Below are 27,214 nucleotides of genomic sequence, written 5' to 3' on the forward strand. Positions count from 1 at the left end.
TAGACCAGGGGTTCTCAACCTTTTGGTCTTCGCGGACCCCTTTCAGACCGTCACGGACCCCCGCGGACTCCCTCAAGTTTCAGTCGAAATTCAGCTCAATTATCATGTAGCCGTCATCTGTCTTGTGCAAATATTATCTATAGGCTAGTGATAAACAGCAACAAGATCACTTTTCGTGGAAATAACATCATACTATGTGTAAAAACTCGGTATCAGTACGCAGTCGTGTCTTGGAAATCCGCGCCTTCGATTAGGTATAAACGATTGCCGAAATCTATTTCCATAACGATAGGTGGTGGCGAATAATATTAACGCGTACCACTTCCGACGACACCTTTGAGTATGATCACAACATATAGGCTACCTAGCACCAAAATTTAGAAACATACTTTCTAATGTTTGTTTGTGGTATTCTTGGTGTTGTCGACCACAAATGTTAATTTACACCAAGCCGATATTCTTCATTTCCGCTCCGAAACTGCCGACTTGCATCACGATCCACTTCTAATACGCTTTTTGTAAGACACCGCTTATATATATGCGGATCGCATGGCGAGTAGGAGCTTCGATAACCCTCCAACACATAGGTAGGAATACCACTACGCTATCTAGCCACGTAATTTCCCCTTGAATTTATTCTGGAATAGTTGGTAGTGTATATTAGCCTACAGATGAAAATGGATTGCGTGGCGAGGCTTCAATCCTGTTACTCGGTCATATTAGGAATAGAAACTTCGAGAATTTCTATTTCAAACTACTGCTCACTAATTTGCCGTCACTGACAACTTCAAATCGAAGATGATTTGCAGACCTTTCGAAGTCACCCTGATTGACCTTACCACTGCAACTTGCTATTTTTTTCCACACGCTTAATCAGAACAGACTTCAACGACAATATGTTTGTATCGGTAGGCTATTGGGACTAGTAGGATTTGTCATCTCAGACGGCTATGCTGTTAATGTGAGTCGTAAAGTTTTAGCGGGTATGAAGCGAAACTGCATCGTGATCTCCCTATAATTAAAAATCAGGTTATAAATCATTTTTCAAATTTAGAGGCTTCGCGGACCCCCTGTAAATGCTTCACGGACCCCCGGTTGAGAACCACTGTACTAGACATACTGTGAATAGCGAAAAGTAAGTAAATACATCACAGCATATTACGGAGTAGAAGTAGAAGTAGTGCGAAATTAGATTTACTTGAGTAAGTATACTGCAAGTACAGGAAAGCAACTTGAGTACTTCGAAATGATAGAAGAAGAACTTCGTTACTCACCACCGCTGAAAATAACATGCTGCGTGTGAAAATGCGTATTAAAATTGTCAAACGAGCATAGATTTATGGTCTGAACGGCATCACCACCAAGCAGTGCGTGGATAAATGTATGTAGCGGGACAGCATAATAGGCGTGTACTATACTTATTCACAGAAGTCAGAAGGTAATGAAAGTATAGCGAATAATGATATTAAGGTACAAATAAAAGTAGTATTGCGGATATTTCTATTAAATCACAAGTATAGACCTGACGATTTTCCGAAGACAAATGTACTTGATATAAAAGTAGAAGACACAAGATCTGAAAATTACTCGTTTCATAAGTAGCCTACTGAGAAGAAATATATCTTGTCGCAGATCGAAATTTATCAAATTCGGAAGATTTTTCGTCGCGACTGCCGCAGAATGACAAAAACGCAGCAAAAAGGTGTTTAAGTTCGCCTTGATAAAGGCGCTAAAGTGTTCGGTCGATTACGTCACATCAAGTTAGTTGAGTAGGCCTAGATACTGCAGGAACTGCTTTGCTGTTGCTGTAGTCCTCTCCGGTACAGGCGAATTTGATTTTAGCATCGTTCCACATACGTTTCGACTCTTTCCGGATTTCCTTCGATCCCATGTAATAGAGAAACGGATTCATACATTCCGCGAAGCGGAGTATTCCATGAGCTGTCAGTCCGATTTCGAGCAAGCTCTGTTCATCGAGGTCGGGGTGTTGGGTAATGATGTAAATCGTCGTACCGTAATCCGCTGTGTATCCTATCAAGAAGCAGCTGACAATGGCGACGAACTGTTTGAGGGCCCGTTCCTGTTTTCTTTTCGAAGACGAATTTTTCGAGGGTGCCACTGGTGGTGGGTTTCTGCAAAGTAGGAACACCACGATGGCCACGCAGAATCCGACAACCAGAAGCATTGGTATGAAAATTCCGATCGTTAAGGTAGAAGCACACAAATATTTTAATGCATTATCGATAGCCACCCGAGGGATGCACCTGCAGGATTCTTTGCTTTCCGAAATATCAAATACGAACGCGTGTGGGATCGATATCACCGAGGCCACAATCCAGATCCAAAGAACAATCAAGGTGCACCTCTTAGCAGTCATTTCGCCCCGAGAACTTAACGTGTAAACGACACTGCGAAATCTTACAACACTCAGAAGCAGTACCAGATAAACCGTGACGACTGATGTTGCAAGATTTAGAACCGTGGGTAGGTAACAGACGACGTAAGGCGTGCCTAATGCCATTTCCATTCCAAGCAGTACAAACAGCGGACTGTTGCAGGCCGAGATTATGTCTGAAAAGCATAGTCCCATAACGATGATATGAAACACGGTCTTTTTCATTCGACGCAACGTCAAGATCATCAGAGAATTCGCGATCACGCCGACAGTGGTCAGTAATCCAAATGCAGTCCAAATTGTTGCGTGTTCCACTCCACTTAATCTTAGAAATACATCAGAAGCCTTTGGTGTTACCGTGCCTGATATTACCGTTGTCATATTATTCGCGGATAACGACATAACTAAGATGATTATGATCTGTAACGCTTGATGCACATTAGCCAGCCAAATTTCGTTTATGCTTCTGAATCCATAATCTCATAACCCGAGGAAAATTGGAAAAAGGGCATGTACCATATTCATGCACTAAAGTACATTGATTAGGCAACTTTAAAGTAAAGTAAATTAGAGCACATGTAAAATCGATTGTGTGTTAAATGCTTCGATCAAGGCCCTACTGCAAAAGACTTGATTGACCCTTTCTCACATACTGATTAAAGCGGTGAAGAGAGCAAATCAGCAAAGAGATCCATTATATTTTCATTACTTCATCGTCCGACTGAGGACATCATAGAAAGAGGGGACATAAGTGTAGGACTATATGCAGTATGTCGTGTCCAAGTAGAGACATATGAAGGAAGTGATTGCAGTAGGCTGACTCAGGTTCTCGCTTCCCAACTGGTACGAAACAAGACGACCAAGTGGACGAATATCTTGTTAAAATACGAAATGTTCATTGACAGCTCAAAAAGGACCTAAAGTGTGGCATTATCCGAAATGGCAACCCCTGCGGTGCAGTAAGAATTGCACACTCAGTTAGTCTTCGTAAGAAATACAGAAACATTGAATTGTTGCAATATCACAAGCTCGATTGGATCATATGTGCCGACTTTGAAACATTGTGTTTTCTGTGTGGTTAGACACCAAGGATGTGCATGTACTACTGTCACATGTGTATGCGGGACAGCAGACATACAAAATAGCACTAACTGATGAGGAACTGGCCTCCGAGATTTGACCTTGAATCTGTTGATCGCAATATTTTACAAGAGCCACTACTTGAGAGAGAAATAATTATTTTCCAGCCCCATGCATAAAGTTTGGCGTGATGAAACTATCCGGTAAAGAATTGTCAACTGAAAGCAAGTGTTCCGTCTATAACCTCGCTTTGGCCTTTACTGATCTGTCATTGCAAAAGTTATGGCTGGTGCATTTGTTGGTTCATAAATTCTGCAACTCATCATAGATTTGCGTTTCAGTGGGTCAATCTCAGATTTGAAAGAAATGCTTGGTTATCTTTGGAAAATCTTGTCATGAGATTGCTTGGGAATACATGGACATAGAATTGTATCGAAATAACTCAGAAGCTATATTATAAGCTTCAGCGAACTTATCTGCAACATATGCAAGCATGAAAATACAAAGCATTTCGTCAAAGCCATCTCGCTAATTTCCCGGAAAACATTAGCGTAGCCAGCGATGAGTAAGGAGAAAGTTACCCCCAATATCTGAAGGTGATGGGGGAAAGATACCAGAGTAGATTACATAGGCTATGTTAGCTGACTATTGCTCGAGCATCAAGCGAGACAACCCACTAAGTCAGTGTTTCCCAAACTTTTTTGAGCTACCGCCCCCCTGGACAACAAATAATTTGCCAGCGCCTCCGACACCCCCCCACACCACGCCTAAATGATAAAAGTAAAGTTGTTCTGCATTTAATACAGCTAATAATGAGACGGACGATGCTGGTGTTATTACGACCATCCTCGTCATATTGGGCTTGAGTTTTGACAAGAACAATCTCATTCTAAAGTCTCCAGTCTCCACGTCCCGTATACTGTCAAGTCGGTTTCTGCTGTCACAGCACTAAAAACACGTTCTGTCAAATATGAGCGGGAAAGGGCAACGACGAAACGTCAACCCGACTCCAGTGAGAGTAATTCTATTTGATTTAATTGTGTATCCAGAACAATTGATTGCATATATTGGACTTTGGTTTGAACTTAAAATTGTTCTACGATGTAATCAGCTACTCAATAATTTAATGTTCGGAAACTTTACAGAATGGACTGATTATCCGGTAAGGAATTTCCAATTGGAATATATCCTGGAATCAAATCACCATATCCTTGTGCAGTTTTCCGAAATTTATGCTTCTCCATCAAAATTGGGTAAGCGAGCAGGCCGCTTGCTCAGGCAAGATGAGAATGGGGCATTTCCACTTCATTTTGAACACTAGGGGCGATAAAGATAACTCGACCCAAAACTGTTTTGTTGCTATATGCCAGAGGTGGTCAAAGTAGTCAAGAACGCTACTCAAGTAGAAGTAGAAGTAGCGACGAAAAAACCTACTCAAGTACGAGTAGAAGTACTTCTTTCATAAGCCACCTAAAACTACTTGAAGTAGAAGTAGAATTGACTGACTTTAAATCTACTCAAGTAAGTAAGTAGTTTTGAAAACGGTCATAATTCGTTCGCATGGACTGTCAAAAGCTGCAAATTGAGCTATGCGGGAGGTGCAGAGAGCTTGATTCATATTGATGGTTATAGGCAGGATGATTCCGTTTACGAAGAAGAGGTATGGATTCCTGGTCCTGAAAAAGTTGTCTCTTGTCTGCAGAATATCATTTCACCAACATGATTTATCCTGCTTCCCCTGCTGTAAAGCAGTTCCCCCATAAGTGTTGTGCGTTATGGAAAATCATGTAATGTGCAGTTGCTGCTGCGAGGTCCTACAACATATAAAAATCATGCTTTCGAATTACAATGAAGCTGATGAAACTTCAATAAGAGAGAGGCAGTCTCATTTGTTTTCAATGAAAGAGGTTGCAGAAGAGACGTCTCTGCCAAAAGCGAAAGCTGTTGCAAAAGAATATACCGTAGAGTCATCAGTCACGGCATCTTGTTATGACAATTCAACAATTTGGAAAAGGGTTAGCCGAATCTATAGTGATTCACCCGTTATCGAAAGAACCATCATTCCGATGATAAATCCATTAAATATTGTACCGGTACTTTTTTCAAGAACAGTCACTTCAACTTCTTCTTTGACATTCTGGTGCGTTGCCTATGGATTGAATTACAGCTGTGGAACATTGGACCCAGAAAAGTATATCAGTGACGCTTGAGTAAAGCCAGGGATGATTATGAGCCAGGCCAGAGTGAAACTGGCGGCAAGTTCACACACAACTTTGCTTCATTAGGCTACTTAATTACTCTATGCAAGTAAACCTTCTGTTATGCGCAACTTATTGGCGAAAACAACCCCTGCTTCCGGTCTGGATTATGAGCTTTCTATTTGCGCTCATGATATCCATGAACACTGTCGGATATTGAAAGCATGGCGTCATTTTTGTACTTTCAACTGAAAGACTTGGAAATTAAGCTTACTTGTAAGACAGTGAAGCAGATATTCACATATTACATCAACAAAACAGGAGACCCGATGAAAGAGCGCACTTACAAGAATTAAAAGAGCAAGAAAGAGCTGCGGAAAAGAGACTAACATCGAAAAGAGGAACCGTGACATTGGGCACTAGGCCGAGGTGGATGCCAGAGACCGCAACTGGTCGTTCGTCATCCTCCTACCTGTTCATTGCTCGTTCACCGTGAAAACAGCAACGCAGGGGAGGGCTGTGGAGTCGGTCAATTTTACCACCGATTCCCGACTCCGACTCCAGACATTTCAAATAGACCGACTCCTACTCCAATTGCTAGTCTTTAAACGTATCGACTCCGACTCCGACTATTTTCCTCACAGAACTCCGACTCCAACTTCAATAGTACTACAAATTTACTTCGAAAATTATATGCCACGGTGATGGTGAAATGACTTTCACATAACCATTCAATATATAGCTTTCAATACAATATCCATTGTAGAATAATATTTATTAACTCGAAGACTTTTCGGGTGCCTCTTTTCAAGAGTTATCGGCACACTAAAGGGATTTAAACAGATTTAAAAGCAAAACCAAAAAAGGCAAAGTATGACGCAACAATCAAAATCACAAACAATGAAATTCGCATTGTACCAATGGCAACAATAACAAACTATGAAGTATACGGACATACGGTACTATACGGCCGTAAACCAAACTTTACGCTGATTGGTCGAGAGACAATGGCCATGGATACGACGCAGCAACGGAGGACGCTGCATTTACCTCAACCTATAGTCGGCACTACGATGTATTCCTGTAGCCGTGTAGACTGCATAAAAACGACAAGATTACAGTTAAATGTTTATTTCTTCATCAATAATAAAATTAGGAAAGAATATTAAATATTTTGTAACGTATACTAAAATATAATGCCGAAATACTGCTGTGTTTATAAATGCTGTGCCACCGATGGCAATGAACTGGGGAAGAACAGATTTTTCCATTCATTTTCTTCCACCGCAAAAGTCAGGAAGGCTTGGGAATGAAGAGTAAGAAGGCAGGATTTCAAGCCTACTTCCACAAGCTTCATTTGCTCCTCATCGCCGACCTCACTGCAGTTGCAGTGACTTAAAAAGCCCAGAAATCACAGCGAGGCGAGCTACCAGTCGGCAGCTAAAGACCCGATGAATCGCGAGCCGATGCATATGAGAGAGTGGAAAGAATGTCAAAGACAAGAATAAATGCATTGATAAGTTCAAATACTGTCATGTCGTGGAGCAAAAAGCCTTAAACAGGCTAAAAGCACCACTGTTGTGTACTATTATAATAATAATAATAATTTGCTCCGACCATTTTTGCAAGGAAGATTTTGCTGCTGGTGCATTATAGATACACCAATACAGTCACGTCTAAAGTGAGGTGCGATTCCCAGTCGCAATCTCCGTGGTGAAGCAGAAGATTATGCGCATCGCAAAGAGGCGGGCCCTGAACTCCATGCCGTGTCAACTGTCTTCCTCCAATGTTGTGGATGCTGCACATGCAAATCTTACATTGTCATCTTGTGATCCTGATCTAGAATCGCCATCAAGTAGCCTTGAAATGGAATCTTCAAATCCATCACCTGAATCTTAGGGTTAGAAGCCAACGAAGTCAGTCATATGCAGATTATAGCTAACTAAGCCCACAGGACATCAAAACAGAGAGGGTGTGCAGAATGAGGTAAATACATAGGGCTCTTCGACTCACAAGTAACAATTTTGGTAGGGTTTTGGACTGCTTTGAGGGGAACAAGACAGCAGGTACTCCATATGCAGTGGTAGCTTTTGGGGTGGGCGAGGTGAGCGGTCGCCCGGGGCCCCCCTGGTCGAAGGCCCCCCTCTTTGGTTTTAGCGCTTATTCCAAGGGTTGTAGCGAATAGACGTGGAAATCCTGGTACCAATCAAGAAGATGATTCCGTTCAGATGAGTCAATCATCAAATCTCCACATTTGTTATTTTAAAGTCCCATATCACGACAATCATGAAGTCTCTGCATGCCTGTTAAGTTGGTAGGCGAAAAGGGGGGTCTGGGGTGCGGAGCCCCCCAGAAGCTGCGATTACATACTTATAGCCCCCCCCAGAAGTCTCGCCCAGGGCCCCCCCAATCGTAGGGCCACCACTGTCCATATGCAACATCTCTTTTCAAATCACTTCAATGACAGTACAGTATGAACAGGTATTCAATATTGTGGGGGTTATTGCACGAAGAAGGGCCATTCAAGACTACTAAGCATCACTCATTTGAATGTAGCAAAGATTGGTCATGTTCTTTTTCCATATTGATATCTGCGTGCTTCACATGATAGAGTGATTCTATCTGAGCAGACCTCATCTGCAATGGTGTGCTTGAGGTATCGTAACAGCACATGCGATGAGTTCATGAAATTTGAACTTGGGCATAAATCACAGAAAAAGAGTTTTTATTTGACTGCTGCTAGGTAATTACAAGTAAATCACTCTTATTGGCATCAAATTCAGGCCCAAATGTATGCCACAAATAGTCCTGCCTTCTTATACTCTGCGTTCCCAAGCCTTTCTGTCCTTTGCGTTGGAAGAAAATGAATGGAAAGATCTGTTATTCCCCAGTTCATTGACATTGGTGGCACTGCATTCATAAACACAGTAGTATTTCGGCATTATATTTCAGTATATGTTACAAAATATTTAATATCCTTTCCTAATTTTATTATTGATGAAGAAATAAACATTTAGCTGTAATCTTGTCGTTTTTATACAGTCTACACGGCTACAGGAATACATCGTAGTGCCGACTATAGGTTGAGGTAAATGCAGCGTCCTCCGTTGCTGCGTCGTATCCATGGCCATTGTCTCTCGACCAATCAGCGTAAAGTTTGGTTTACGGCCGTATAGTAGCAGCACAATTTGTAAATAAACAATTACACGCACGGAACAACACGCACTAATGAGAAATTTGTAGAGGAAATCTTTTTGTCTGCATAAAATAGGTTTGCTCAACTGAATAATAGTAGACTCCAACACTTTTAAATGAAACACAGACCTACCACGCGCAATGACAGTGAACATATTGTCATCATAGTGCTGTGCACAGGCATGGTTTTCACTCAGATGCTGACCAATTGACGAAGCATATGCTTGGTAATCATCATAGCAGTCTGTTTTTGCAGCCAATTTGCACTGTCGTGCGAGCTCCGTGCGATCATTTGCGCAAGTTTTTGACCGAATCAATTTTGGGATATGCTGCTTAATACGCTCAAACAATCTTTGAGATGTACGTCCTACATACCTACTATCACAGTGGCACTTGTATTGGTAAACAACATTACTTGCATCAAAGGCAGGAAGTACATCTTTTCGAGAGTTGGGTAACAAGGGTTTCGTCGTGTACACTACATGCGTGTTAACGCTGTAATAGCAACGGTGAACAGCCGATTTAATAAGCTTTTCAAAACGGCTAGACACGTTACCTAGCCAAGGTAGGTGCAAAAATGCCGGGCATTTTTCTGGGCCATATTTTGGAGCTGTATCCGATTTTTTCAATACCCTAGAGATGGAGCATTTTAATATGTGGTCCGGATAGCCATTTTTGGAGAGAATCAAGTGGATATCATCCAATTCGCGTGACAGTTTTTCTGATGAGCAGAGACGCAAGGCGCGATTAACGAGCGATGAAATGAGGTTTAATTTACGCCGCTTCGGGCAAAATGAATCCCAACGAATATAATGACCAGTGAAAGTAGGTTTTCTGTACACCGACGTTAAAAACGTTTGTCCTGATCTCTCTACTAAGACGTCTAAAAAGGGAAGGGCAGGCAGCATCAGTTTCCTTTTCCACGGTAAATTGTAGAGCAAGTCTTTGTAAATTGTAGAGCAAGTAAAATTGTAGAGCAAGTCTTCGAGTTAATAAATATTATTCTACAATGGATATTGTATTGAAAGCTATATTCAAGTTCTGTACCACGAACCAGCTATTTAAGTCATTCAATACATGCATACATATTATTCACGATGGAATACAAAATTGTTTCATTGTGGTACGCATCTCGAAATATTCACTGTGAAATGAACATGGAACTATTCATATCAAAATATCCTTCTTTTTATTCATATGTCACGGATATGTCATAAGTTTTTATAACATGGGCAAGCCACGGATTCTCTAATATTGATGAACCATTCAAGCATATCCCATCCGTTAAATAATTAGAATTTGGATATAACAATAGTTTAGTGTAGCTCTTGTGTATGACTCACCAACTAGTACAGAGATCTACAAATTTGATCACTAAACACTATACCGATGACAAGTACACACTCTCTTACTACCAATAAACGAGGGTCAGAAACGAAATGTAGGAAGTATATTTTCGGAATCAGTGCGACAGCAGCATTCACATAATATCAACTTTATTTAATTTATCAACTTTATTTAACCTGATTAGTAACACTGGTATCCATGGCTTCCCTGCTTGGCGCTCATGCATTACTGGGATAGCATGGAGGGGTGGTGCATGACTTAGAAAGTCGTAAAGGCTATATCTGCACTTCCTTGTCCAGCGGCATATGCACATCATGCACTCATGGTATGCATATGCGCGGATCGTGTGTATGTATATCATGAGTCGGTGTATATGCCGCAAAAACATCAAGGACAAAAATAAACTACGTCCTTTCCTTTCCTTCCTTGAGCGCTCGGGTCGTCAGCTAAGGGAATAACAATGATGTTGCGTTCAGATTGCTGACCAGTAATTACCTCTGAGCAAGCAAGCGTGACGACGGGTGTTGCGTATCTATCCGCAGGTTAGTTTTCCATAATCTCACCACCCAGCTAATTCAAAAGCATGCACATAGACTTCAATATATCAGTTATTTTAGCATTGGTAGGCGCAGATTGGCGAGTGCTGCTATACATTGAAGTAAACTGAAAATACATATCTTTACATTAACAAACTATTACATCGTTATGTGATAGCTCTTTAATCTTCTTACACTCCAGCACTTAATGCACAAGTTTGCGGGCGACTATACTAGGGTTACCATATTTTGGAAATCTGAAAAGAGGACACATTTTCAAAATTTTTAAAGTTGCAAATCTGGGGGAAAATCCTAAAAAATGGTAAATTTTTACCACTTCGTGGTCGGTTGACTAAGAAAAAAGGTCAACTTTCTCGCTCAGCGTCCAAAATACATTTTTTTCCTTCACATTATCAGGTGGTTGACTAAAAAAAATGCTCAACTTTCCGGCTCAGCTCCCGAAATACTCGCCGGTGCGTTACTTCGATGCTGATTTACGGCATCTCTGTCGGATTTGGCCGTAAATTTGACCAAAACTTTCAAAATAAAAGACAAAATCTCAAAAAAGAGAACAAAGGGCGTCCTCCGAGAACACTTTCAAAAAAGTCAAAAAAATAGGACAAATCCTCCTAAAAGGGGACGTATGGTGACCCTAGATTATACGTCAAGTAATATTGGACTTATTGGTAAGTTACACTTGACTATTATGAGCCGTTATTTTGATGATTGATTTGAATTGAAGAAATTGATTATCGTTTGGTATTAGGTTCGACTTGCTGAGGGACACATTGCGTTCGAACTCAGCGCAGATCCTATGAAGTTCTGGACTGCATGTGCATTGTACGGCTCCAACCACAAACCCTCTGCCTTCCGTGGCTCATAAAAGTTTCCAAGTTATATCTTTGTTAAAAGCGCTATATAGGACACATAACTAGAAGTAAAACTGATAAATGCAGCACACTCCATTCAAGGTTTAACTCAAGCCTAAAAATGGTGTCGGTGATAATAATGGAAAATCATCGTGTCCGAACTGAATACTACGGAGACGATGCGTATAGGTAGCCTATAAGCTCCAGCGTGCCAAACCAACCTCAGAACTAAGATCGGAAAGTGATGACAACGAACGATGGGAATGATGGAATCCATCTGCATTAGAAGTTATAGTTTTTCTTCAGCAGAATGAAGCCGAATGATATTGACCGATTGACCGATGACCGTGACCATTGTAAAACGCCGTGCCTCCATCGCCAATCTGGGCCAAATCTTGAACTTAGTAATGGCGGCAAGCTCACGAGTGTTATCGTGAGTATGCATTGATCTTATTGGCAAGCTCTGAAAATATCATCAGTAAGCCTTAACTTACTTTATTTAATTATTTCCTCAACATTTTAAACGTTAGATAAAGTCTTCACAATGCTGAAGTATTACCATATTAGCAGCGTTTGAAAAGTAACGCAGTCGAAATGTGCTGTTCCGTCAACTCTGTGATATGATGACGGGATGTAGGGGAGAAGTGGTACCGATGAGACACTGGGACCGAAATTACTCGAAAAATTCTCTGATTACAGTACGAGAATTTGTCTACAATGGCATGCTGGCAGAATCTTTCCTCGCGTGCAAAAAACGTCGACCTGTGTGAGTTTTTGGGTCTGTGACAAATGATTTACGCTTTAGGGGGTGTAAAGTAAATTTGGATCGACATTTGCATTTTTCCATATCTCCTTCCAGAGTGGCAAACCCCAGCCATACTTTTTTATGTGAAGTATAGGGCTTGTATCAGGGTATATAATGGCACATATTTATTGAATCAATACCATCCTCGAGGGAACCATTTTTAATTCAATTACAATATTTATGGGGTGGGGGACCTATGGTACCATAGCCAAATCAAGCAAAATAGATGGACCAACTAATCGCTTAACAACAGAAACACGCCTAGATATATAAAGGCTGTTAATCATAGTTACCTGGGGTGCTTTATCGCTATTACGAGGTATTTTAAAGTCAAAATGTCGATTTGTGGGTAATATGTTATTGTATATGGCATTAATTTGGGCGTAAATCAGAACGTGATTTTATGTCAACATTTGAGTTGATATAATTTATTTTATTCTTGAAGGCGGCGACGAAGCATTCATCATTGGCTTGCCGTAGCTTAGATTATAGTACACAACAAAACAAGTTAACAAATTTTGAGTTTTTGAGCGTATGTCTCATAGGTCCCATGGTCGTGTGCCTTCGGACCCAACTGGTGGGGACCGATGATACGTTCGAGCAGCAAATTTCAAACGTTTACAAATATTTTTTAAAAAGACGGATATTCATGTAAATGCCCGCGATAGGTAGAACTTGTATCGAAGTGCTGAAACAGCAAAAGATCTGCTATTCTAGACTCAAGAGATGAGGCCCAGAGATCATTTTGCAATTTTTGATCCATCGGTACCACATCTCCCCATGTCATAGTAGTCGAAATCAAATTCATTTTATTAATCATGATGACAGATTTTCGACACCTTTTACCATGTGAAAAAGACATTGAAAAAATAACTAGAGTTGGTCAAAGTAGTCAAGAAAGCTACTCAAGTAGGAATAGAAGTAAGAACCCACGCTAAAATATACTCTCAAGTATGACCTAAATCTACTTCAAGTAGAAGTAGGAGTGACTGGCTTTGAATCTACTCCAGTAAGTACTGGTGACAAGCACTCATAAATACGTTCTCTTGGTTTGTCAAAAATGGAAGCTGAGCCATGCGGCGGTGCGGATAGATAGATGGGTTCGTGTTGCTTGCTACATCCCACAGGTATAAATATTTCCACAGCATAAGCATTTGACCGCATCTCAGGATGCAAACACTAGTTTTCCTATGGTACAGTGGTTCTCAACTTTTGTTTATCCCAGCGCCCCGCTTCAGCAAATGTTAAGACGAAGAGCGCCGAAGAAGTTATATGTGCTGATAGATTACGATGCCTATCGTTCCCAATACATGAAATAGATTGACCGACACGTTTTTGAAAACACAATTTTCATTCCGTATCTATTTCGCGCGAGGCATGACTTCAAAAAAAAAATAGAAAACCTAAAGCCTTTAAATTCCCCCGTTTCAGTCTCTCTCTCTCACTCTTCCTCTTTCTCTCTCTCTCTCTCTTCCTCTCTCTGTCTCTATCTATCTGAAGGAAAATAATGCTTCTACTTTAAAAACTGTGATTAGCGAAAAGTAAGTAATTAAATAAATCACAAAATATTACGAAGTAGAAGTTGCGGAAAATTATCTATATTGCAGTAAGTACTGCAAGCAGAGGAAAGCAACTCGAGTACTTCGAAAAAAACACTTCGTTACTGACCACCTCTAAAATAGCATGCAGAGTGTGCAAATGAGTCATAAAATCGTCGAACGAGCATAGATTTATGGTCTGAACGTTATCACAAACATCAGTACTTGGATAAATGTATGTAGACGGACAGCATAATAGCGGTATATTCATTATTCACAGAAGATAATGAAAGTATAGTTATCAATGATACTCAAGTACAAATAAAAGTAGTTCTGCGCATGCTTCTGTTAAATCTCAACTATGGAAGTGACGATTTTCCCGTGGTTCTCAAACTAGGGGCGCCCTCTTCTCGGACGTGTAAGCATATAAAGGGAGGGAAGCGTGAAGTCGCCTTAGAGGAATAAATATCATGAACTCGTAATGAGTTCAATTTATCCTGAAACTTCCAAGTCTAATCAGCGACAATAATCCTAACTCTAACGACGTACTATCGGTACACCGATACTACACTGTGACTGATACCGGACCTTGTACCGATCAGAAGATATATCTGAATTAGGATTAGATAATGAATGCACGAAAATGTTAGCTGAAACTGTCATGGTCTGTTTGTCAAGCACCTGTGCAGAGCGTGTATAAAGACACAACCTTGTGGAGAAATAGATATTTGATTATAAGATCATGTCATACGCCATGTATAATATGCCTTTTGAATCTATGAAGCAACAATTTAAATCGAAGTCGCTTAGAACGTGGAAGTATATAGCCACTCCGAGTATACTCATTCCTCATTCGGTACACATTTTGCAGAATGCCACTCTCAGGAAACGCATTTTATGACAGTTGAAAAGCAATAAATTGAATTACTCTCTTGCCGAAAAATTGTTTGTCCCGTTAATAAATGCTCAGTTTGAATGGCGTGAGGCCCGCGACATTGGTGTTTGATTTAGCTTTTGGTCAGGTACGTTTGCGCCAAGTCCAAGTCAGGAAATAAAAGCGATTAAAGACCAATATCGTTGAAATATGCATTGTATATGCTACGTGCTACCAGTGCACATGATTGTCTTTGACAAAATATATTAAGCTGTAAGTTATTTTTTGCGTTCCGCGCAATTTGCTTCCATAATTATTGCTCCGTGTATTGCTCTATCCGGACTTCATATATGATAGGTCTCTCAACAGGGATAACCTTCCATGTCATCAAACTATCCGTTAGGATTGCAAAGATTCAGGTTGCTCCTTTTAATATTTTTTCATATGACGATAAGGGGGACACGAATATTTTCACTATCACCGCGGCGTGAATAAAAACAGTTTAAGACCCCCTGATCTGAAAGTAGAAGACGTAACATCTGAAAATTAGTCGATTCATTAGTAGCGTAGTTTGGAGAAATATATCTTGCCGCAGATCACAGTTTCTCAAATTCCGAAGAAGTTTCTTCGCGACTGCCGTAGAATGATGAGAACGCAGCAAAAAGGTGTCCAAGTTTGCCCTGATACAGGCGCTAAAATGCCCGGTTGATTATGCCATATTAAATTGAGTAGACACTGTCGGAACTGCATTGCTGTTGCTGTAGTCCTCTCCGGTAGAGGCGAATTTGATTTTAGCATCGTTCCACATACGTTGCGACTCCTTCCGGATTTCGTTCGATCCCAAGTAGTAGAGAAGCGGATTCATGCACTCCGCGAAGCGTAGTATTCCATGAGCTGACAATCCGATTTCGAGCAAGCTCTGTTCATCGAGATCGGGGTGTTGAGAAATGATATATATCGTCGTGCCGTAATCCGCTGTGTATCCTATCAAAAAGCAGCTGACAATGGCGGCGAGCTGTTTGAGGGCCTGTTGCTGTTTTCTCTTCGAAGAGGAAGAGGGTGCCACTGGTAGTGGCTTTCTGCAGATTAGGAACAGCATGATGGCCACGCAGAATCCGACAACCAGAAGCATTGGTATGAAAATTCCGATAGTTAGGGCAGAGGCGCACAAATATTTCAATGCATTATCGATACCCACCCGCGGGATGCACCTGCAGGATTCTTTGCTTTCCGAAATATCAAATACGAACGCATGTGGGATCGATATCACCGATGCCATAATCCAGATCGAAAGAACAATCAAGGTGCACCTTTTAGTAGTCATTTCGCCTTCAGAAGTTAACGCGAAAACGACGCTGCGAAATCTCACAACACTCAGAAGCAGTACCAGATAAACCGTGACGACTGATGTTGTAAGATTAAGAACCGTGGGTAGGTAACAGACGACGTAAGGAGTGTTTATTGCCATTTCCATTCCAAGCAGCACAAACAGTGGACTGTTGCAGGCCGAGAGTATGTCTGAAAAGCATAGTCCCTTAACGATGATATGAAACACGGTCATTTTCATTCGACGCAACGTCAATATCATCAGAGAATTCCCGATCACGCCTACCGTAGTCAATGTTCCAAATACGGTCCAAATTGTCGCGTATTCCACTCCACTTAATCTTAGAAATTCATCAGAAGCCTTTGGTGTTTTCGTTACTGATATTAATATTGTGATATTATTCGTGGATAACGACATAACTAAGATGAATATGATCTGTAACGCTTGATGAAAATTTGCTTGCCAAATTTCGTTTACGCCTCTGAATCTATAATCCCCTTTTTTGAGGAAACTCACGCAGTAAAGAACATTGAGTACTTCAAATTAAAATAAATTAAACCACAATTACTGGAAAATCGATTGTGGGTTTTAAGCTTCGATCAAGGCACTTCAAAGGGAGCAAATCGGCAAAGAGATCCAGTATATCTTCATTACTTATCGTCCAAAAGAGTAAATCTAAGAAAAAGGGGCTTTAGTGAAAAACTATATGCAGTAGTTAAAGCACTTGAAAACGGCACTGGATATAACCAGTAGTCCGAGTGCTGGCGTGTCCCCACTTGTGGTCCTATCTACGATTTGGGCTGGAGGCCGGGGGCTGGGGGCTGGGCAGAACTTCCGCGAGGGGGGGTATAAGTATGTAATCGCCGCTTCTGGGGACTTCGCCTCCTAGACCCCCTTTCGCATCTACCATTACCAGCTTGATATTGCTGCGCCATTTGGAAACGGAATTACCTGATGTGTACCTAACACTATAACGCGTATTTGAAGCAGGCCTAAATGTTGAATTGCTCTAGTCCCGGAGTCTTATTGTATCATGCATCGTACCAGTGTTGGGATGACTCGAGTCATGACTTGACTCGAGTCAGACTCGAGTCACCTTTTTCGTATGACTTGACTTGATTCGAGTCACTTTTCTAAAATGATTTGACTTGACTTGACTCGGCGTATCAGAAATGTGGATAGACTCGTGACTCGGAGCAAAATTCACGAGTCAATATCAAGTCATCAAGTTATCGGCGTCGATAAAATCACTGTATCTTGCATATGTTTGGATTGTTCGCGAAACGCTAGTGTAACCCGTGAGAGCGACCAATCATTCAATGATCGTGAGTTTTACTGAGCCTCCATTGTTCTCTCACAAATAAATTGACCGCAAACGAAAGGATCGAAGCTTATAGCTTACGTTGTCGTAAACTAGTATAGGTAAAGTCATTTAATAGCAAAATATATATTTCTATTCTCTGTTCTTACCTTGACGAAACCTCGTATTTTATTGAAATTGAATTCAAATATAGTTTATATAGTCCTCAGCCATTGTCACAGGCTCGAATTGTATGATATCAATTTGTAAATGGGTAATGTATTGCCTCTTATCAAATTCGTTTCTCTATTGACTATTTTGGCTGGTAACTATAAACTGAGGATATGCAATTACTTACGTCGTTTAGCTACAGCGCCTTCTTGCGTGCATGCATATATTGAACTCTATATTCGTTCATCGATTCCAAATTAATGAACACTCAATCTGTATTTCCGACAGCTAGCATAATTCAATGACGTAATCATGCCTCATACTTCGAAAAGGCAATTTGACTTGAATTGTGACTTGACTCGTGACTTGACTTGACTCGACTTGACTCGAGTCACCTTCAAAAATCGAGTGACTTGACTTGACTCGACTTGACTCGAGTCACCTTCGAAAATCAATTGACTTGACTTGACTCGAGTCAAAATGTGCAATGGCTCGAAATGACTCGTGACTCGAAGGTAGTGACTTGATCCCAACACTGCATCGTACAATTATAAAACAAGTGATCCAGTTAACTATAGCTCATGCCTTCATGTTGAAGATATATGGCATGTCGCGGGAAGTAATAAAATATCGGTACAACTGCTGCAGGCTAAATAGACCACACTAATCTGACACTAGTAAAAGGCCAGCACATCACCTCAAGGTTTGAGCAAGCCGCTGGATTCGGCCACATCTATTATTGCATGGTTGCAAGTATAGACTAGGCCTACATCAAAACTAAGTAGCCTACCTCTACCGCATGTACAGACTTGATGTTTATAGGACTTTTCCAACAAATGCAGATATTTGATGATTTACCCATCTGTACGGAATCCTCTTTCTGATGGGTACACGGATTTCCACGTCTATGCGCTATAACCCTCGAAAAAAGCGCTTAAACCAAAGAGGGGGGGCCTTCGACCAGGGGGCCCGGGTGACCACCCACCTTGTCCACCCCAAAAGCCCCCACTGCGTGTACCACTTTGATAAAAACAGTTAACATTAACAGGAATTGACTGAGCTTGCAGCTTAGTGCTTCTTTACGCGGGGTTTATTACTATATTCCAGATCAGATCCTAGCTAGATCATAGGAGACCGTTTTATTAATCGGCAGGTTTCGGGGTTTGCAAATGTGGTACTGCAATGTAATAAATTGTAGTTACGCTGCAGACTTCGTTCTTGCCAAAGTTTATTCGATTCAAAATCTGGTCAAAATCAAATGAATGTAAATTATATAATCGGTGTAATAAGCAATTGCACTACATTTGCTGATATATTCAATTAGGCCTATAACTCTGCGTGGAAGCATCTGAAGGGGGCCGCGAAGCAGCCTGCGAGAAGTGATTTATCTCAAACTGAAATTAATTTAATTTAGGCTGAAACTTCTTTCAAGTTTCGAAAACGGCGATAATCCTATTTAGATTACGATTTTTAATGGCATAGTTGCGTAGTACCATTGACACACGATATTCGATGCTAGATTTCTACTCATTCCGGGCCCGCGCCGATCCGAGAATGCATCTGAATTAGTAGCAACTGGCAAACGGCTGTCTATCGGTCAAGCATCTGTGCAGAGTGAACAGTGCGCATATGGAAAGGTTATGGTTATAGTCAGGTACGTTTGAGCTAAGCTCAAATGGGTCAATAGAAGGGATTAGACACCAGAATCATTAAAATATTTATAAGCTACGTGCTACCATTTCACGTGATGAATATTGACAAAATATTAAACTGTAAATTAGCCTTTTGATTATAATGATTTCTGTGTATACGCCGAATTTCATATTTGACACGTTTTTTTACAGCTAAACCTTCCATCCTATCAAACTAGATGCGTTAGGATTAAAACATTTTGGTTGTTTTTATTAATATACTTTTGATACAACGCGTATGGGGGCGCGGAATTTTTCACTATCATCAAGGGGAAGTGTCGAAAAAAGTTTGAGAACCACTGCTCTGGGACAACTGGCAATTAACCATGGTGGTAATAATAGAACTACGGTATTATTCTCTCACCTATTCAGATTTAATTATCATATTTATTCTGCAGTGGGTCACGTTAAACTAAATTTGCCCAATTCGGTCCGAAATTTTTGATTTTTAGAAATTAAAATCATTGTCACGCCATACATTTGGACTGGGATTCACGACACACAACTTAAACTTGTTCAATTGCTTATCACGGTGCTAAGACACAAAACCCGAGATAAAATCATTTTCTTTTTTCGAAGGAGAACATTTACATAAATTCACAAATTATTATGCCATTCAATATCCCTTATTACAAAATTGTGTGAAATGTCATTCGATATGTACTGTTGACATATCATAACTACGTGCAGACTCCCAAACAGAAGTAGGCCTATTCATTGCCACTGGTGAGCATACTTCATTCTAGTGCCGGCAGAGCCAGGGAAAATTGTTACGATTGTAACAGGAGAGGCATCTCGTACATAAAATTCAGCCAAACTATAATGCGTATCACCGTCTCGCCATGGCCCCAAATGCAATCAGAATTCAGATTTAAATGCAATCAGATTCCCTATTTGTCGTATACAGGACCAAAACCGAACTTCGTCAGCCCCCTCAGACCCCCAGCAGGCTATACGTTTTTGTCGCTACTAATAAGCGAGAATTGTGGTGCTGTTTATCGAGACAGCTTGTTTCGCTTAAACGCGCGTAGCGCGAAAATGTTCTATAATTCATGATTGAATCGGTCAATATGATCGAGAATTGCTTATGTATTGCTATTGCTATCAATTTTTCCTCTCTCTGCTCACGTAATCAGATATAGAGCTGAGTGAGGTGCCTTGGAAAATGTAAGCCCGTATAGAATAATTAAACATCTTAGGGTGAACCCGTCGGCATAATGACTTCGTTACATGATGTTATGATGTGTCAAAAGATATTAAAATCGCCCAAACGTACTACATTAAAAGACGCACACGATTTCAAATTGGTATATCTTACACTGGCAAATAATTTTTCTCTCTGGAATGGCATTTATCTTGTGGGGTTCAGATTGCCGGGACAGGTACATTCGGCTGCCGACCGTTCTGGCACACTTATCGGAGTCGCATGTCACATGGCCTAAACGGGAGTCTTGGTGCGTTGTGGCGCGGTAATGGCCGACGCCGAAATGCTCATTTTTATAATTCATGCGTATTCTTTTTAAAGGGGAAAGGTTTTGAATGATCAAGACATACGGCAACATCAAAAGTCGCATAAATTCCCCCAAAACCACCATATAAATTATAATATATGGTAATTCACGAAATAATTTTGGGCGCCTTCGAGCTCGCATGATGAGCAGATGTCAATATAACTCGCGCCATAGATGACCCGGAGATATTTTCTCAATGTGACATGGTGACGAAGCGAAATCTTCATCATGGAGTCTGTATGTATGTATAAGGGGTTTTATGGTGCTCGACTACTAGGGTCTTGTGCACCAGGCCTGAGAGGGAGCCATAGTTGAATCAGATATGTCTACACAAAACTACAAATTCTACGACCGCAATTACCATGTGCGGATCAGTCAACAGACATTTCAAGGTAAATCTCACACTGCTACGTTCGGCTACGTTTTTTAAATATTGTCTCTGGTGATCGTATCGAGGACACGTCAGTAGAAAATGTTCGACAGTTTCAGGTACGCTGCACGTTTCGCAGAGACCACTGTCGTCATCAGGGAGTCGATCTCCTAGTCAACTCCACTGCCATTTGTGCGATAGAGTCTAGAAACAATGCTAGGCCGATTGTAATTTGTTAAATCCCACGAGTCAAATCTTTGATTACAACCCCGTTAGCGTCGCCCATGCCAATCGAAAGCATGACAAACTTTATTCTAGCAGTATGGATGGTTCGTGACGAGGGTCTGTTACCATACGTACACCTTTAGGAGCATTTTTTCTCCTTTTTCAGGTTTTTGAAAATGTCGTCCCAGGACGTCTAAATGTCCTCCTTTTTGACAATTCGTCCTCCTTTACAGTATTACAGCGATAATAATGGACAGATTCGAGTGAAAATGGGCGTAAATGACGCTAAATAGCAAAGACTAACGTTCGAGTGGGAAATTCGGGGCTCGATTGAAAGTGGCGACCCTTTTTTCAGTCAACTCACCAAATTTTACAGCAAAATAGCGAAATCGGCTGGTTTTGGTTTTGATCAACCAACTTTTCTGATTCGGTAAAATTGTCCTACTTTCCCGATTCCAAAATATGGTAACCGTAGTGGACTGTCCTGTGTCGATCGGTGATCGTAATCAGCATCTTGAACGGTCGAGGTCTGGTGATGGGAATTTTGACATTGCCCTGTCCCATACTTTTAATTTGTACAAGTTCTATGACATAGACAAGGAGGAGTGTCTGTTTGTTTGTGGTATTCATGTTGTTTGGCGACTACTATGGTCATTTACACCAGGCCAATTGTCTTTCCTCCAACACTTATGTTGGAATTCTGGTGTCGACCTCAGTCGCACTCGAACACGCAACCCATCGGTGTTGCAGCTGTGGATTATACCACTACGGAATTTCGCCACACGTGGGTATGATATTATACCAGTGATAGCAGAAACGTCGGATTTTCAAATGACACTGCTCATTATTACGTCTCCGTGTGTTAGCTTTGCTCATGATTACGTAATGAATCCTGTCATAGTAAAGATAACAATATGCTGCGCCAGAAAATTAATTTTCAAAGGTCAAAGATGTTTCGACTGTTATTGGATCAATTTTTTGCGCTGAGCTCAAAAGTGCAACAAATTGTTTTTCAATCAGGACAAGTTTTTTCCAGGACCTATTCAATTATGCTAGCTTTTGGTCATTATTGTACACAAAGAAACTAATTTATATGATATCTTAATTGGTCATGCATGTTGTCAATTTTTGCAAGATAGTGTTTTTATTTGAATTCAAGGTTTTTGCAATGATGGCCGTTTTGAATACCAATAAAATATAATAATACAGTTGAAATAAACCACTCACAACTAACCAAGAAATTATAATTTTATTCAATGGCGCTCAGTCTAACAGAAGAAGGTAGAGGTTAATATGTTACACTATATATGTAGATACGTAAATGTCAATAAGATACAAATGACTTATACTGATAATAAATGTCGCTTCAAAGATTCTCTTCCACGTTTGGAGTTTTGTGCGGATCTCTCTCTAAGCTGCAACGGCAATCTGCAAACATGTTTACGTCCGTGTATCCTTGATACATTATTCCATCTGGCGAAATTCTTAATGAAATCGTTATCCTTGTTATTCGCTGTAATCACCACAGTTGACTGGAAAGTAATCCTAATGAGAACTCAGAAAGTGAATTTTCACAGACATTAGGGCTCCAAGAGATTAAAGCTTTCAAGCAGCTCCTTGACTTGTGCTTCGTAATCGGGCTTCTATGCTTTCCAGGAAAGTTCAAATGACTACTCGAAAAGCTGTCCATAGTATTTTTTCTACTGCACCCATGTCTGTCACAGAAATGTGGCCCATCAAAGACTCCTCTGATCGCAGCTTCACTTCAGAGATACGATGGAATTTAATTTGTAAGAACTTGAAGGTTAGGCCATCTTTATCAGGGGCCAAGGTATAGTTTTTCATGAGATCAAGTTTGCAAAAGAATATTTCGTGGATCAACTAAGTAAGGCAATTTGACATTTTCAAAACCAGGTTTGTTTTGGGGGTATTCATGGTGTTTGTCGACTGCAATGGTCATTTACACCATGCCGATATTTTTCTTATTTTCCGTAACTGCCGACTTATAGCACGGCCCACCTCTAGGCTTTTTGTAAGACACCGCTGACGCGGATGAGGTGGCGAGGAGGAGCCTAGGTAAACCTCAATCGCTTAGGTAGCGGAATCCGGAAGTCGACCTCGGTCGGACTCGAACCCGCACCCATTGGTGTTGCAGCCGCGGATTATACCACTGCGCTATCTCGACACTTCAATACCAAGTATAAAACTTGTTCTGTGAGGGCAGCGTGTAGTGATGATCATCAGCCCTTGAGTTTCACAGACACAAAAAATGGATGTATAGTGTAACCGGCCTGTGACCCTGTGAAGAAGTATCGAAATCATTTTTAAGTCACCAAATATTTTTCATTTGTGTTGGCTATACTGAAGAGGTTTCGAAAGGAATATCATGTCTTCATAGCATTCAGTGAGCTTCTCTGAATGTCCAATAGTCCAACAGCAACAGAACCATCGTGACATTATGTAGTAATACTGCCTTCAAACTCTTTAGAGGTGAGTCAAAAAATAATCGCTGTTCTGCCGATCTGTTGACTATGCCCAATGCTGATATCATTCCTGAAACATCTTCACAGTATACTATAGGGCACGGGCGAGCAACTTCTCTAATCGGCGGGCCGGATATGGGAAAACGAAGTACTTGGCGGGCCGGATTCCTGAATCGATACATTAAACGCGTTTGAATTTAAGTTTGAAGCATAAAGGCCTAAGCAATTTTCAAAGAATTTTTTAACGTAATGAACTTCAATAACTGTGGAAGTCAGTGAGACATCTGTGGTTGATCAAAGTTGTGTACAGGTTCTTTGAACTCTGGCAGCATGTCGGACACAAAGAACTAATATTAATTGTGTTCGAAAAAATAAAGAAATAATAACCTACAGTCACTATAATTTGACGTAGTAAGCAAGACTATTGAGGGAATTGAGGAAGACTGTGACCGCTGGCCAGTGGCCATATTATCATTCAAGACCGAAAACTGTCTGCTGGCCGCTCAAAATCACGTCGCTGACCGTATGTTGCCGTCCCTGCTACAGGGAATGGTCTTCGTCATATTTGAAATATTTTCTAATTTTTTCATCAAAACTTCATTGCGAAATCCTTTTTATGACGTCACAAATCCTTACGCATAACGCTGAAGTCTGCAGTTTTCGAAAATTCTAATTCAATTTGCCAGATAACTTGACCCGATTGAAGAAAACGGATAACAGTTATGGATTCAGCATCAAAATGTTCACTAAGGACCGTCAATATTTCAGTAACCTCAAAATTAACGCAGCACAGTGTAATCGATGTGAAATTGTGAGTGTAGTAGTGTGATTGTTGGAACCACCGACATGCAGTACATCAGGATATCAATACACTACAGACGACACTTATCACGACTCTGACTAGTTTCAAATGGTAGCGTATGAACTGATGTTCGGTTATGGTTAGGTAAATGCAGTTTGATCGCTGCTGCTTGACGAGTAGGCCAATGTACGGACACCGGACAAAGATTTGAGAATTTGTACTCGTCAGATGAAGCACTTCAATCTCCACATCGAAGCATTCAAAATCAACGTATACTGATTAGAAATCATAACCGAGCTATTATTTTGCTCGTAACGGCAGCTCGCAAAATTTGTATCAAGTGGATTGTATAGGCCAGTGGTCGGGAAGACGGGAACCTATGACTCGCGAGCCATATATGGCTCTTTTGGGTATATTTGACATATTTTCAATTTTGTACTTAATTTTATCGATATTGCAGCAGCTTGTTAGTAAATATTCTTAACGGCTAGAATAATTATACTCGTGGCACCATAAACATGTATTTGAGAGGTCAAGACAATGGCGTATCCAGGGTTGATCCCTTTACAAAATCCTCAAATTTAAGCTGCTGTAGCGCCAGCGACTAATATCCCCCGCGAGTTCGATGTACTCGACATAGCGCGCTGCGTAATCTTGGATGGCATCACACGTTGGTTAATCAAAGAGAATAGCATGACGTGGGGACGCCTACATGACGATCTAGTTTTCAAATGCACATTGTCTGCCTGATCTACGCCGTGAAATGAACTGCCTTGGATGTGGCGTTCCAAATACAAATATAAATTACAAGCAACGCTTTGCCACCCGCGTTCGTCACTGATAAGTAGCTTTCTAGTACTGCCGTTAAAATGTAGGCGTGTAGTGCCACGTTTATGTTACCGCCGAATTGAGAAGTCAATCAATATTTAGATTTTTGGAATCAGCGCTACAGTTATATTAGATCAATATCATTTATTACAAATTCTCAGCTATTCAGCTACGATGAATTGTAAACGATGACTGATTAGTAGCCTACCAGTTATTACAGAGAAAATATGGCACCCACGATAAATCCCATGTAGGGAGTTAGAATTTGTACCAACATGAAGTCACGAATTTTCAACGGTGACGTAACAATTGATTGACATGTATGGCTCTTTTGGAGTTAAAATGGAAAATATAGGGTTAACATGGCTCTTCAGACGAAAAAGGTTCCCGACCAATGGTATAGGAAATAATCATACGTATTGCGTAGGTTCATCGTTCGTTTTGGAAAAACGTCATTATGACATAACTTTATGTTCACTATATCTTATGCTCACACAGCCCCACTTGAAACGGGCGCCAATCGATATTTCGCAATTCTTTACTCAACATTTGAATCTACCGCCATAGCTATCGGCTTTTACACCATGCTCGCGTGGAATATAGCTAGAATAAGAATCTACGACCAGAAAACAATTTCAAATTCCTGACTGAATTTCATCAATAATTAATTGTATATATTACTATTCATTTTACATCCTCTCTCAGCCCACGTGGTCAGATATGTCGTTTGGGCTGATGAGCAGGGCTTTGGAGCCGGAGCCGGAGCAAGGAGCCGGAACCCCGGAGCCGTGCATTTTCACCGGAGCTGGAGCCGTAGCCGGAGCTCTACATAAAATTCAGCCGGAGCCGGAGCTGGAGCCCGTTATTTGAGGAGTAGCTCCGGCTCCGACGTATTTCATGATATGCTATTATATACGCAAGAACCATATCTGCTGATTTCAAATAATTTAACAGCAGGCCTGAATTTTAATGCTGTGCACAGCAATGCATGGAGTAAAGTGCGTTCTAGTGCAACTATGATGTTATCGACAATTCACAAGTATTCATTATGACGTCACAAGCAGACACGGCGGCACCTATCTCTTCGTTGCTGCATCCTAAGTTACTGACTGCTGACAGACTCTAGATTACTATAGATAACTAACCTATGGGTAGATTAGTAATCTATATAGACCAGGGATGGCCAAACTTTTCAGCTAAAGGGGCACATGCAATTGACATGCCGCGCCAAGAGGGTAAAACTTTCAAAGTTTATAAATGAACTAGATCAGTGGTTCTCAACCTTTTTTGCTTCGCGGACCCCTTTTGACTGTGACGGACCCTCGCGGACCCCCTCAAGTTTTAGTTCAATTTTAGCTCCAATATGGTGCAACCGTCATCTGCCTTGTACAAATATGAACTGTAGGCTTGTGATAAACAGCAAAATTATGATTTTTCTCGAAAATATCATCATACTATTTATGTAGAAATTAGTAGACCTTTATTATTCCAAAGCTAATTTTGCTGCTGTATTTCTTAAAGTACGTGGTCGTGTCTTGAAAATTGGCGTCTCCGTTTTGATATGAACGAGGAGTGCGGAAAACCATTTCCGCAAAGATAGATGGATGCTAATGCAATATTAACGCATAACGCTTCCGACGATACTTTTGGTGTGATCGCAACATTTAGG

The 27,214-nt window shown here is 40.8% G+C and overlaps 2 protein-coding genes across 2 annotated transcripts; both read right to left on the reverse strand.

The window, feature by feature from the left end:
- Window positions 1–1,756: 1,756 nt before the first annotated feature.
- Window positions 1,757–2,797, reverse strand: LOC145436505 (cysteinyl leukotriene receptor 1-like). Its single transcript, XM_080313870.1, has one exon. It carries the CDS (start codon window positions 2,795–2,797, stop codon window positions 1,757–1,759), a length of 1,041 nt encoding a protein of 346 aa, XP_080169996.1.
- A 12,749-nt stretch (window positions 2,798–15,546) lies between these two features.
- Window positions 15,547–16,398, reverse strand: LOC145436506 (uncharacterized). Its single transcript, XM_080313871.1, has one exon. The coding sequence runs from the start codon at window positions 16,396–16,398 to the stop codon at window positions 15,547–15,549; it is 852 nt and encodes a 283-aa protein (XP_080169997.1).
- Between the last annotated feature and the right edge of the window lie 10,816 nt (window positions 16,399–27,214).

This window comes from Botryllus schlosseri, chromosome 3, assembly GCF_051294905.1.
Source record: "Botryllus schlosseri isolate E-star chromosome 3, Bs_hap1, whole genome shotgun sequence".
In the NCBI taxonomy this organism is placed as follows: Eukaryota; Metazoa; Chordata; class Ascidiacea; order Stolidobranchia; family Styelidae; genus Botryllus; species Botryllus schlosseri.

Excerpts from the sequence above, each read along its gene's own strand:
- LOC145436505 (XM_080313870.1), bottom strand. The coding sequence starts at position 2,797 with ATGTCGTTATCCGCGAATAATATGACAACGGTAATATCAGGCACGGTA.
- LOC145436506 (XM_080313871.1), bottom strand. The coding sequence starts at position 16,398 with ATGACCGTGTTTCATATCATCGTTAAGGGACTATGCTTTTCAGACATA.